The sequence below is a fragment of the Pholcus phalangioides genome, unplaced genomic scaffold, assembly GCF_987345545.1.
Source record: "Pholcus phalangioides strain wild (caught in Gottingen) unplaced genomic scaffold, Ppha-v1.0 ptg000042l_1, whole genome shotgun sequence".
Classification (NCBI taxonomy): Eukaryota; Metazoa; Arthropoda; class Arachnida; order Araneae; family Pholcidae; genus Pholcus; species Pholcus phalangioides.
In genome coordinates, this window is record NW_028301628.1 from 33430811 (window position 1) to 33444190 (window position 13380).

General features: G+C 37.6%; 1 protein-coding gene across 1 annotated transcript in view; it reads left to right on the top strand.

Annotated features, from left to right (window-relative positions):
- The first annotated feature begins 10935 nt into the window (after positions 1-10935).
- Slik (Sterile20-like kinase) overlaps positions 10936-13380 on the top strand; it is a 43883-nt gene continuing 41438 nt past the window's right edge. Inside the window, exon 1 of the mRNA XM_089254559.1 lies at positions 10936-11847. Within this exon, the coding sequence (XP_089110685.1) occupies positions 11680-11847 (168 nt within the window). The 5' untranslated portion in view covers positions 10936-11679. The remainder of the gene's footprint in view (positions 11848-13380) is intronic.

Below are 13380 nucleotides of genomic sequence, written 5' to 3' on the forward strand. Positions count from 1 at the left end.
CTGTAGGATCTGTTTATAGCTTATATTGAAACAAAAGGTTTTGTGCTATCCAACCAGGATCAAGATGGTCTAGAACAGGGATCTTCAACCTTTCAGACATTGCAGGCCAAATCAAATTTTACACGAAGCTCACAGGCCACCAAGTCATACCATGGTATTCTTTGGTTATCGAACTGTGTTGTCCTAATTTATTGAACACTTTAATTTAATCTGAATCTATTTTTTTCATTAAATTTGAGTTTTTATTTATTTTGAGGTAACTTCTTTCACTGATTCCGATTCTTTTTTAATTAATTCTGAAAATTCTCCTAATAATTCTGAAATTATTTTTCATTAATCTTAAATTTTCATTAATTATGAAACAACTTCTTTCACCAACTCTCAATTATTTTTTTTCATGAATTCATTCGCTTTTAACAATTCTGAAATTACTCAAGGCTGTAGCGCTGTGGGGGGGGGGGGTTTCATTCATAAACACCACTCCATCTCTGAATCATTCACTCATATATTTCAGAAGACGGATATACAATATATAATTTCTAAATTTTGATAATTTTTACTACTGAACTTCCGAAAAATGGTAAGACGTTTCTCTCTGATTTTTTTTTTCTCAATCTAATTATTAGCCTAGCACAGTACCAACATTACAGATATTTTGTTTCGTGAACAGAGCCGGATCTTGAACCCTGCGAACTACACGGCCGTAAAAGGCGCCAACTGAAAGGGTTGATTTTTTTTATCACCAAAACATCATTCGCTTACACTTTAAAAATGTCCAGAACCGACCCTGTTCATCAATAGAGAGTTTATGCTCATGTTTAAAAACGTTTAAGAGCACAAATTTCCGTACATTTAGGATGTAGGCTACGTAGCTTACATCCCCGGTAGTTCATTGCCTACTATTAAATAAATTATATCTGCGATTTAGGCTGATATTGCAGCTAGTGTTGTTAATATTCGGCACAACCTATTCCATAGTGGCTTTTTGAATTTCGAATTTGAATATTCAGATATTGAGATTGCAATCTTGGATTTTGTTTGTGGCAAGAAACAAAAGTAATAACAATGAAGACTCATATACAGCGAATCCCACTTATAGAGTTTTTCAAAAACTCATGAAAACGTTTTAAACGGGAAATTTCAATAAGTTTTAGTAAAAGTTAGGATCACGAAAGTAAGTCGTACTAAACGAGAAAACTTTTTAAGTGGGAATGTTAAGCGGAATGTACTGTATTTCAGAATGTTTTTCTTTATTTTTTGTGAATTCCACATCCTGGAGTAGGGGCTCCTACGCTAAGATCTTTAGCGGGCCCCAAGCCAGACTTTTCACCGGCCCTTCTGTAATGAATTTATTGCATGAAAAAAAAAACGCGAGCATTGACGCTTGCTGATTGGCGAATTTTATGTTTTCTCCCGAAAAATGAAGTATTTTTTGTGATTTCACGAAATAAATTTACACAACGATTATGAAGCAGTTTTTTTTTCAGGTAAATTCTTGAAGAACAATCTTTTCCTTAAATGTAGAGATTTTTTATAATCACGGGCGAAATTCGAGAGATAAAAGAATTTTTCGGGCGTCCGGGAGATAGAGCAGAAATTCGGGAACCTCCCGGAAAATCCAGGAGACTTGCAGCTATGATATTTCAAAAACAAGAAACGTTTGTCGTATTGGGTCCTCAGCAAATTATATAAATCGCTGTGTTTTTAAATTAATTGTATGTACAAAAAAAAGTTTAACATGATAAATATTTATATTTATAGTCATCATTGCCATAATACCGTATGAATTTATAAGTATAGAAAACAGTTTTCATCCTTGATTTCAGTGAAGAATAAAAATTAGAATTGGCATCGTTGAATCGTTGAAAATTCTGGAGAAAAACAGTATATTTTTATTATTGTGACCATACGTCCCGTATTTCCCGGGACAGTCCCTGTATTTTCTGTTTTTTGGCTGTCCCTACTTTTTAGCAAAAGTGTCCCGGTTTTTCCCGTATTTTGCCGCGAAGCCTACTTGAATTTTTATTCTTTATTGAAGTCAAAGATTGAAATTATTTTCAACTTATAAATTATATTATGATAACTGCAACTATAAATGAGTATATGAATCTCCCACATTTGTCTTAGTGAAAATTTTTTTTCGTGGAATTCATTTTAATCCACTGCAATTAGCAGTAATGCTGCATTTCCCGCCATTGTGATTTCTCCGTAATTTCAACAATATTTGGCGACTTTGTTCGGTTTTGGCGTCATTTTTGGCGATAATTAGCGATGAACCGTATTTGAAATCCCAATGTCCCGTATTTCTCTCGAGGAAATATGGTCAGCCTAATTTCTATGATAAAATTGAATGAATGGTCGAATATGCAGGAAAATACGAGAATTTGACAAGCATTGCGGGTTATATGGTCATGGGAACTTTGTTACCTGTAATTAGGGTTATCAAATTTGAAAACTGAAAGAGGATACTTGCTCATACATCACTTTACCCAATTTTCACAATAGATGGTGCCACTATTTTCACAATAGATGGTGCAGACTAATAAAATCGGCCACAACAATAATTTTTACCAACTCTAAAACAGAACCGCTAAAAAAAGCAAAAACAGAAAAAACTCCGGGAATTTCGACGGCTATTGGTGAATGCGTGTGGGGGAAAACCTTAGAGGACAAATTACACTTCTTCGCAATGGGAAAAACACAAAAACGCTATATCGAAATATCATGAAGAAATATATGTTTCAAAGTGGAGGAAAAAAAATTTCTCCGGAAAAAACTGTTGTGTTTTTTTTAACACTTTTGTGAGCCGAGTGGATAACACATGGGTATTTATTATTACGTTAGACTTAGATAGATTACATACATATATATAGAAAGAATTTATAAAGCGGAAAGAGCAGAACATTTAGACATCTTGTCTACTTGATGTCCGAGGTGGAACTCACTAGTTCCCCTTACACAACACTAGGTGGCGTTGTATGTTCTTATCAGTTTAGTTCTTTTAGTCATTTCTTATAAGGACACCACGTTCCTCCCCGCTAATTTAAAGATCCAACCGGACAGGAGCTTTCCTGGTTCGTTGGGAACGTCGCAAAGGAACGGGAGTACTGGACATCGCTGGTGGCTTGCTGGACGTCGCTGGTGCCTTAGCTGGTGTTGGTAGATCGCTACTGATCTCTGCCGGAGTTGTCTGTTCTTCTGGAGCAATCTGTACTTCGGAGTCAGCAGCGACAGGAGTTGATGAAAGTTTGCCTGGAACTCTAGGTATCACCAAGGTTGGCTGAACTTGATTGCCAGCTGCTCTCATCTGGTCGATGTGACATCGGAAGAGAGTTCCATTTACATCTACAGTGTAGTGTAGAACTCCGTCTTTGTTGAGAACAGTTCCGAACTTCCACTTGTTATTGGCGGATCTGTAATCTCGCACAGCCACACGATCTCCTGGCTCGAAAGTTCGGTCATAGAAGTCTGTGACCTCATTTCTGATTGTTTCTTGAACCCTGTTCTTGATATTTGGCAAGACTAGGTCTATCCTAGTTCGGATTTCTCTTTTTAGGAATAACATTCCTGGGCTTTGCATGGTAGTCGCATTTGGCGCTTTTCTGTAATTCAACAGAAACGTGCTCACTTTTTGGTAGTTGTTTCCGGGAAATCTTTGCATCGCCCGAAGGGATTGTTTTAAGGCGTGAACGTATCGCTCTGACTGCCCGTTGCTTGATGGTTTGAAGGGAGCACACGTTTTGTGCTTTATTCCGTTATTCCTCATGAATATTTCAAACTCGTGCGATGTGAACTGAGGACCATTGTCACTCACTAATACTAAAGGCAGTCCAAATCGAGAGAAACAGTCCCGTAGGCATTCAACTGTCTTGAACGTGTTTGTTGATTTCATTGGGTATACTTCCATCCATTTAGAATGAGCATCGACTACGATCAAAAATATATGCTCGGACATGGGACCTGCGAAATCAACGTGAATTCTCTCCCACGGAGCACTCGGGTATTCCCAATGGTTGTACCCTTGCTTTCACTGGATCGGACTTGAATCTGGAGCAAACTGGACAGTTTTTAGCAGCTTTTTCTATGTCGCTATCAATGTCCCTCCTAGACGTAGGATCGAGCAATTGCTTTAATTTTAACAATGCCCAGATGGCCTTGATGGAGTTCATCAAGAATTTGATTTCTAAATTTCTTCGGAATAAAAACTCTTTGTCCATGCATTATACATCCGTCCTGCAAAGTGTACTCGGCTTCCTTCTCTCCTAAAGGTTCACCGAATTTCAATTTCCTCAGCAATGGACCCAACTCGTCATCATTTTGTGTCTCTTTTGCTAAATGTTGAGCTTTCACTGGTAGTGTTTCGGTTTGATTCAACTGGAAGAGTTCTATGTCATCCTTGACAACTAAGTCTTCCGACCTTAAAGGTAATCGGGAAAGACAATCTACATTACCATGGTTCTGTGTGTTACGATAGATGATATCGAACTGATATGCTTGTAAGATCAAGGCATAATGCAGAAGTCGAGTAGCCGTCAACACTAGTAGACCTTTCTTCGAACTGAATATCGCTACCAAAGGATTGTGATCTGTTATGAGAGTAAATCTTCGGCCTTTCAAGTAAAGCATAAATTTCTTTACTGCCCAGATAATTGCCAAAGCTTCTTTGTCAATCTGGGAGTATCTCTGTTCCGTTTTCGTCAGCGTACGAAAAGCGAAGGCAATTGGTCTTTCTGTTCCATCTGGTAAGACATGTGATAGAACTGTTCCTATTCCCACTGGAGAAGCATCCGAAGCAAGAATAAGAGGTAGTGTAGGATTATAGTGCATCAAGATTCGCTTTGAGCAAATTTCCTTTTTGATCTTCTTGAATGCAGTCTCACACTTTTTAGACCAACGCCACGGAACGTCCTTTTTTGTCAGCTCATTGAGAGGATAGGCAATGGTTGCCAGATTAGGACAAAATTTCCCGTAGAAATTTACCATGCCCAAAAAACTTTTCATTTCCTGAACGTTTTTCGGTGCAAGAACTTCCAAATTGCTTCAGTTTTCTCATTCGTTTCACTTAGGCCATTTTCATCAATTTTGTGACCTAAGAAATTTATTTCTTTTTGAAAAAAGGTGCTCTTTTTCAAATTTAACTTCAGCCCATGCTCCTGACATTTTTTGAAAAAATTTTCCAAAGCCCCGAGATGTGACTCGTCATTTGTTCCGGTCACTCTGGCGTCATCTATAAAAACTTTTACACCATCTATTCCTTGGAATAACCCATCAATGTACTTCTGCCATATTGCTGGAGCTGCATTTAGGCCGTACATTAATCTTTTACAGGCGTATAACCCCTTATGAGTGTTTATGGTTAGAAGTCGTTGACTGTCAGGGTGCACTTTCATTTGCAAATACGCATGACTGAAATCCAATTTTGAAAATCGTTTACCCCCATTTAACTCTTTAACGCCCAGATAGAAAACCTGGGAGGGTCGTGAAAATACCAAGATTTTTGTGTTCGAAGTGGACTCGTCCAAATTTCGGCCACTTTCCCTCTCCCCACCCTTACTCCATGAGTTTCTATTCATGCCACCCATTGCATTGACGTTCACCCTTTCATTTCAATGGATTTTCGGGAGATAATTTGTCTACTGAAAACACCCCTTTCCTCACAGTATCTCTTTGTAAAATGCACTGAGTACCATTCTCAGGGAACATTCTAGTACATCAGCTTTTGAAATCCCATTGATAGGGCGTTGCAGTTGTCTTTTCCGTTCCCGCCTCTGACGAGAGCTTTCATCTTCTCCCCAATTGGTGACAAAAGCCCACCAAAACATACCCATACCCCCTAGCTGGGCCGACTTGAGGCGGTTATGGGCATTAACCTACTCGGCCGACTTCGGGCGATCTGGGCATTATAGAGTTAAACATGAGAATATTTTCTCAAACGTTGGTAAGGGATGCTGAGGCACCTCTAGCTTAGGATTTAATGTGACAGAATAATCTGCACATAACCTTATGGATCCGTCTGGTTTCACCACGGGAACAACTGGTGTAGCCCAATCTGAAGTTTCAACTCGCTCGATAATGCTTTGTCTTTCAAGCCGGTCTATTTCTTTTTCAACCCGGTCTTTTAATGCGAAGGGCACAGTTCTCGCTCTACGAAACTCTGGGGTAACATTTGGTTTTAGCTTTAGTTCCACTTCATGGTTATTTATCTCACCTAATTTGTTGTCGAAAATCTCTTTATAACCATCCAACAATTTTTTGAGATCCATGTCATTAGTGGTCCTCACAGTCTTAAGAGAGTTCCAGTCTAGATTGATTTTGTACAGCCATTCACGGCCACAAAAATCGTGTCTAAATTTTCCCTCACCAAATATAAGTTCAAGTGAAACATTTGTTTTCCGTACTCCCCTTTCACAGTGACATATCCCGCTGGGACAATTTTTTCTCCATTGTATGTCCGGAATACTAAATTCGTAGGTTGAACTTTTTTCTTCGAGATTTTTCTGAATCTCTGTAAGCTCATTACTGATACTGTTCCACCCGTATCAACTTCCATACTCACTGGTTTATTGTCTATGTTGACAGTAACCATCATCGGAGGCTTTTTCGGCTCTTCACTCAATACCCTCTCTAACCCAAACATGGAAACGTCATTTTCGTTTTCCTCAACTGAAATCTGTTTCTGTTTGTTAGGTGTCGATTGAGTCTTCTTTGCCGCGTAGCAGGCTTTTTCTATATGCCCGATTTTTTTACAAAAGCGACATTTGCTAGCAATAAATCTGCAGGAGTCTTTATCGTGATTTGTCCTGTGCATCGTATACACGGTGGATATTTGACAGCGGCGGCAGAGTAGTTTCTGTTTTGCGTGGGCAGTTTCGTTTTCCTCTTCCCCGCTTTCATTACCTTCAGTTCTGCCGGCTTCCCGATAATCTCATTCGCCCCCTGAACAGCTTTCTCCATCGCCAGCGCGATCTTTATTGTTTTGTCTAGCTCGATGTCGTCTTCCTCAAATAAACGATCGAGGATCGCTCTATCTCGGAGCCCACTAACGAAAACATCCCGAAGTATGGTGTTCAACATCTCTTGTTTATAATCGCACGCGATTGCGAGATGTCGCAATTCGGCTATATACGAACTGATGCTTTCGCCTTCATTCTGCTTTCTGTTTATAAACATGGTATAATCAATGCTTTAGGATTCAAATGGGTCTTCAAAACATTCTTTAAAATGGCGAATTCTTTCTCCGATGGATTCTCCGGAGACAGTAAATTTTTTCAACAAGTTGTAGAGCTTTGCAGAAATGCTCGAAATTAAGACTTTAGCACGTTTTTCTTCCGGGACATTTTGAATGTATAAAAACGCCTCGAAACGTTCTATAAACGAATCGAAAGTCTCTGAAGCTTCATCGTATTTATCAAACGAAACCGTCACTTTTTGGTTTGTTGACGTTGAGCCTCGTTGCTCTTTGAGAGCTTCCATTAGAGCTTGATTCTGTCTTATTAACTCTTCAACTAAATTTTCCATCGTCAGAGATGTATGAAAAACTTTTTCTCCTACCTTTTGCAGTCTTCGAATAAATACTCTATCCAACTTTTAAGGTGGGCCTCGTCGCCACTTGTTGTGTTTTCTTTAACACTTTTGTGAGCCGAGTGGATAACACATGGGTATTTATTATTACGTTAGACTTAGATAGATTACATACATATATATAGGAAGAATTTATAAAGCGGAAAGAGCAGAACATTTAGACATCTTGTCTACTTGATGTCCGAGGTGGAACTCACTAGTTCCCCTTACACAACACTAGGTGGCGTTGTATGTTCTTATCAGTTTAGTTCTTTTAGTCATTTCTTATAAGGACACCACAAAAACAAAATTATTCTTTAAACCTGAAAGAAGGATAAAAGGGCGAATTTTCCGAAACGTAAGAGAACGCCTGGAATAACATCATAAAAGAGGACATGTCCTCCCAAAGGAAGGATGGTTGGCAAACCTACATGTAAACCTAACAACATTTGGATATAACTTGTGCTGCCATCTATCTTATTAAACAAATATCTAAACTGTAAAAACTTTTCCGAAAAAATTGGTGACCAGTTTTCAGCTGATGTTCACATAAAAAAGAATAGCATTAGGCAATAAAATTACATTTTACGGGTAATAATACAGGTTACAATATTAAGCATGCCACAGGATTTTAATAGTTGTTTTTAGCGTGTTGCCAAACGAAAAAGTTGAAACCCATAAAGATACGATTAAAAAAAAAAAAAATTATGTTTCCTAGATAGCAGCAACAGTTCCAGTGTCAAGCTGCGATCGATTTTTTAGTCACTTTCATATGCACTAGACTAGGGTTACAACCGTCCCCCTTTTTGATGTCATTTCAAGCGTTCTACGTTTCGGAAAATTTGCCCTTTTGTCCCCCTTTTCAGGTTTCTGGAATAATTTTTCTTTTTTTTTCTTGAGAAATTTTTTTTCTCCACATTGAAACATATATTCTTTCAATGATATGAGTGTTTTTGAGTTTTTTTCATTCACACATTTACCAACAGTCGTCGAAATCCCCAGAATTTTTTCTGTTTCTGCTTTTTTTCAGCGGTTCTATTTTAGAGCTAGGATTTATTGTTGTTGTTTATGATTATTGTTGAGGCTGGTTTTATTAGTCGGAACATTAACGCCATCTATTAGGAAAGTCAAGATAAGTGACGCCACTAAGGGTGCGCGCGTAGGCATCCTCCGCTCTTAGTTTTCGAAACTGGTAACCCCTATACCAGATTGCATGGAGGAAAGAATAACAGGAGGTGACGCGACCAGCGCATCCGTTGAGAAAGCATGGTGAATCTGGGTTGCCAGATGAAGCCAGTGATCGCTCTATTAAAGGGACCAAGTAAGCCCAAACAATCCGTGGCTTCCCATGCTTTCCTATGAGAAACATTCCCGTTTTTAAAAATCATTTAAAAATTTACTATTCACTTTAGAAACTCAATTTTTTTCCCTCAAATTCTGTGGATATATTTATACAAGTGAACGAGAGCTTTTACAATTTCAGTTGTTATTTGTTTTCGAATATTAACTTCGAACAACATGGAACCTTCTGCAAAAATAACCAAAATTTACCCATATCTTGTGCCCCAAAATTCCTTCTCGGCATTTTAATTTAAAAAAAATTATGCCAAAGCATGTAATACCTCAGTGCTCAGAAAGACACAATGTTTAAAGACACTTAAACAAGCGGTGTTTGAAAAAATCTGACTTTTTTTTTTGCAAAAAACATTATATATGCAAAACATTAGCATATATAATGACTTTCAGCTGTTTATATTAAAATATTGCAGAAATACTTCCAGTCCAGGTAGAACAACAAACACTCGAGCACAAACAATTTTAGATTTCAAATTCAATTCGAAACTGGTTTTTTTTTTGCAAATTTTCGTACACATACCACTTTAAAAGCAAAGTAATAGGTACAAAATGAAGAGGGGAAAAAAACAGCCCAAATGATTATTTTCCTAAATACTATAGGCTATAGGCCAGAGAGATCACTTATCGCGGCTCGTAAAAAAAGTTTTTTACTTTTAATAATTTTTTTCTCAATACTACATCTACATAGCGGAAGGTTCGGATGGGCGGCATATATTTCAATCATACGTATTCAAGAATATGAGAGTGGAACGGCAGAAGGGTGGCAAAATTTGTACAGCCTACAGGCAGCAAAACCATAAATATACAGTGGTGGAGGACGCTCGAGCACTTCCAGTACTTTGAGGCATGGGGGCGGCAAAATGCTCTTTGCCCCGGATGGCAAAAATCCTAGCTACGTCGCTGTCAGAAGGTATTCGAGCACCTCAGGATTGATTCAGAAATCAAAATTTCTCATGTAAAGCTTAAGACGAGCGCCCACGGACCTCAAACACTTCCGAAATGTGCCGGATCTATGATAATGACGAACGACACAAAAAGGCAAAATAAACAGTTAAAAGAAAAAATTATGAAAATTGCATTTTATTGGAGCTTCATATTATTTTAATTAATCGTATTTTCATAAACATTAATGTGATACATCGAATTTCCAAAATAAATTGAAGGCACTGAACTAAAAACATATGACGAGTTGAGAGTGAAAAATGATCTTCCCCTTTCAAAAATAAATTAAAAATATAAAAACCCCTTATACTAGGATAAACTTTTATCTTTCCCCATTATTGGATCATGTAGATTACCTGAAGACGCATTAAACAGTCATGGTGCTTGAATTTATTTAGATATTAATATTTTAAGAGAATTCGATCTGGCAAAACACATGTTAAGTATAGGGAAAAGAGCGGTTTGTTTGGGCTTACTTGTCAACCCATAGGGTTGCCACAACGGCTTCAATTTTCGTGCCTGATGTCACCTCCTGTTATTCTTTCCTCCATGACTAGATTGCATTGAACTTGAACAATTGCTGCTATCTATCAGATAGACGAAAAAACTAAAATTTTCGAATTGAAATTTTACCAAGATAAACTTTTTTTTTTTCCACCAGTTCGTAAATTATTCCTCCTATTCCCACCGGTCTGCGAAATTGTTTAGGGACCATTCAAGTATTACGTCAGCATCGGGAGGGGGTTTCGGATTTGCTAACTTTTGATGACAAAGGGAGAGGGGGGGTGGTTTGGAGGTTGCTTACGTCATCAACCACCCCTTTTTGAAGATATGAAATATTCTAAGCTGCTGACGACGAAATTTTGCCGACAGGGGGAAGGGGGGGTCGGTGTTTTGCTGACTTTTGCTGACAAGGGGGGGGGGGTCGAAAATGGCTGAAAATCTGCTTACGTAATATTTAAATGTCCCCTTATCAAAGAAGAAAAATTTTCAAAAACACTGATCGATACAATAATAAATCGTCACCATTTAAAAGCTTCCAATACTCAAGATCAGATGGCGCAGCAGACAGACTTGGATAAACGTCATTTGCGGAAATCAAAGATGGCAGCAGAAGAAATATGTCACTACTGGGTGTTCCGTGCAATAGCAAAATAGCATGGTTATCTTCTCGTAGAAGTTTTCCAAAGTAAATTAGTGCCGTCTCTCCACGTGCATGTCATTACTCTGAGGGTAGCCGCAAGCAACTGACATCGTGTTGAACCCCGGGTGCATCGACGAACCCGGAGCACTGGACGGACGTACTCAGCAGCACCAACAGCCTTACCTTCTAATGGATTGCCCAAGGGTATCCGAAAAAAAGAGGCAGTGACACGAAAGAAAAGCCAGTGTAAGCGTGTGTTGATATCGATAAAAGAAGTACCAACGTATCCAATTCAATTACGGAACCATGGTGAGATCTTGACTCCAACCGCTGATCAAATGTGACCATTTGCCCTTCACATGGGAAGTGATTTATTCAAGGTGGTGTGTGTGATATTAAAAGGTGTTGGCCATAAACCTATATATAACTTAATTGTTATGAATTGAGACAATGGAATCTCTACAACTTACAAAATGTAATACCACCAGAGTTGCGATGCTGTATAATCACACATCTGTTATCATATACCATGCATGAACTATATAATCATTGAGCACTGCTGTGATGATGAAATGCTCAGACCATATCCTGTAGTTGATGATGTAAATATGCCGCCACTGAGCAATTTTGAGGAGTATCTTTCATTTATGTGCAGCGTATAAAGTATTGCATTGGAAATGTCGTCATTCTTGAGCAATTTCAAGAAAATATTTCATATTTCGGGAAGCGTTTCAGAGTCCAAACGGAGGCGGGTGTCCAACAACATACGCTTCAACGAGAATCCCGAAGACTTCTGGGAGATTATCGGTGAACTTGGTGATGGAGCGTTTGGCAAGGTTTATAAGGTTTGTGATTATGATATATTCTTCCTTTTATTTTCTGTGTATTATTGATAAAGATCAATATTTTGCGTGAGTTTTAAGAGACGTGTGAAATTGGTTCTTGACTATTAAGACAATGTTTTTCATCTTTGTGTCTGCGGGACAAATCACCTTAAATTTTTTAAGAAACTGCATTGAATAGTGGCAAAAAATTCCTGTGCTGTTCTTGGTTTGTAGAGGTTCTTCTCAAAGTGCAGATATTTGATTTAGATTTTATGTCATGGTAAAAAGGTTGAGAAACATTGAATCAAGTCATGTAGTAGAATACATGGCAAAAATTTACACATGCAAAAAAGTAAACTGCTGTTTACAAGTTATTACAGTCTCTCCCTTACACTTTACTTGTATTCAAACACTCATAAAAAGCTGTATTACTAGTGATTTGGCAATATATTAACCCCATTGCAAACAATAATTTTTGCAAAAAAAGCTTTTATTTAAATGATAAAAGAAACAAACACTCACAATAAAAAGGAATGTTATTGGGTAGGCTATATAATAGAGTAAAACTCTTATATAATATTGAAAAAATAATTGGCTATAATCAGCGCTTCACAAATCGAAAAAGTATTTATGTGCCAGCTCAATTTCTTAGGAGCCAAGCATAGTTTTTTCCCCAAGAAAAACAGTCCTAAATATTGTATTTTTGACTTTTCCGAGATTTAATGATGCTTTTTCTTTGTTAGAAGACACATTGATTATGAAATCAGAAAAAATTTGTCATTCTTGGGTTCTGAATTAGCAGTCACATGTAGAAAATTTAAACACCAATACTGATTTCCCCCAAAGCAGAATATGGTGAACAATCAGAAAGAATTTTAAGAAAAATATAGAAAACACTTATGGGAACTGCAGAACATTTCCAGTCAGTCGAGGGCTCATTGCAGAACAATGCAAAACATTCTGCTTTAGGGCTGATTTCTTAGTTGCATGGCAGCCTGGGATTTGACCAGCTCTGTAAATAATGATTTCTTTTACTTTTCCCATGTCACAAGACATAGCGTAACAAAATCTTAAAATTTTATGTCGCCCTTAAACTCCAATTAAGCAATTCACTCCAACTTAGTGACTACATTTAGAAAATTTTAGCTGCCAATACAGCTTTTCTAGTCACCATAGCAACCTGGTACCTGGGATTCATCCAACCCTATACTATATATGTGATATTAAATTTTTGTGTCCCAGCACCAGCAAATTCCTGTAGTGTTAATGTTCTTCATCTTCATTAAATCCTGTGTAATAACGATGCTATTTCATATTCTATTGGTGATCATCATATAAAGGTTATAGTTTTTAATCAATTATGATATACAAATACATGGCCACAACAGGCAGAATGTGTAACAAGGTGACTGAGAAAAAGATGCCCATAACAAATATGGATGTCATATATTTCTAAAATACAGCAACACAATTGAAAATTACAAAAGTCATAAACAATATACTTTATATAGGCCTACATGATAAAATATTATACAATGCCCATAAAGAATACTT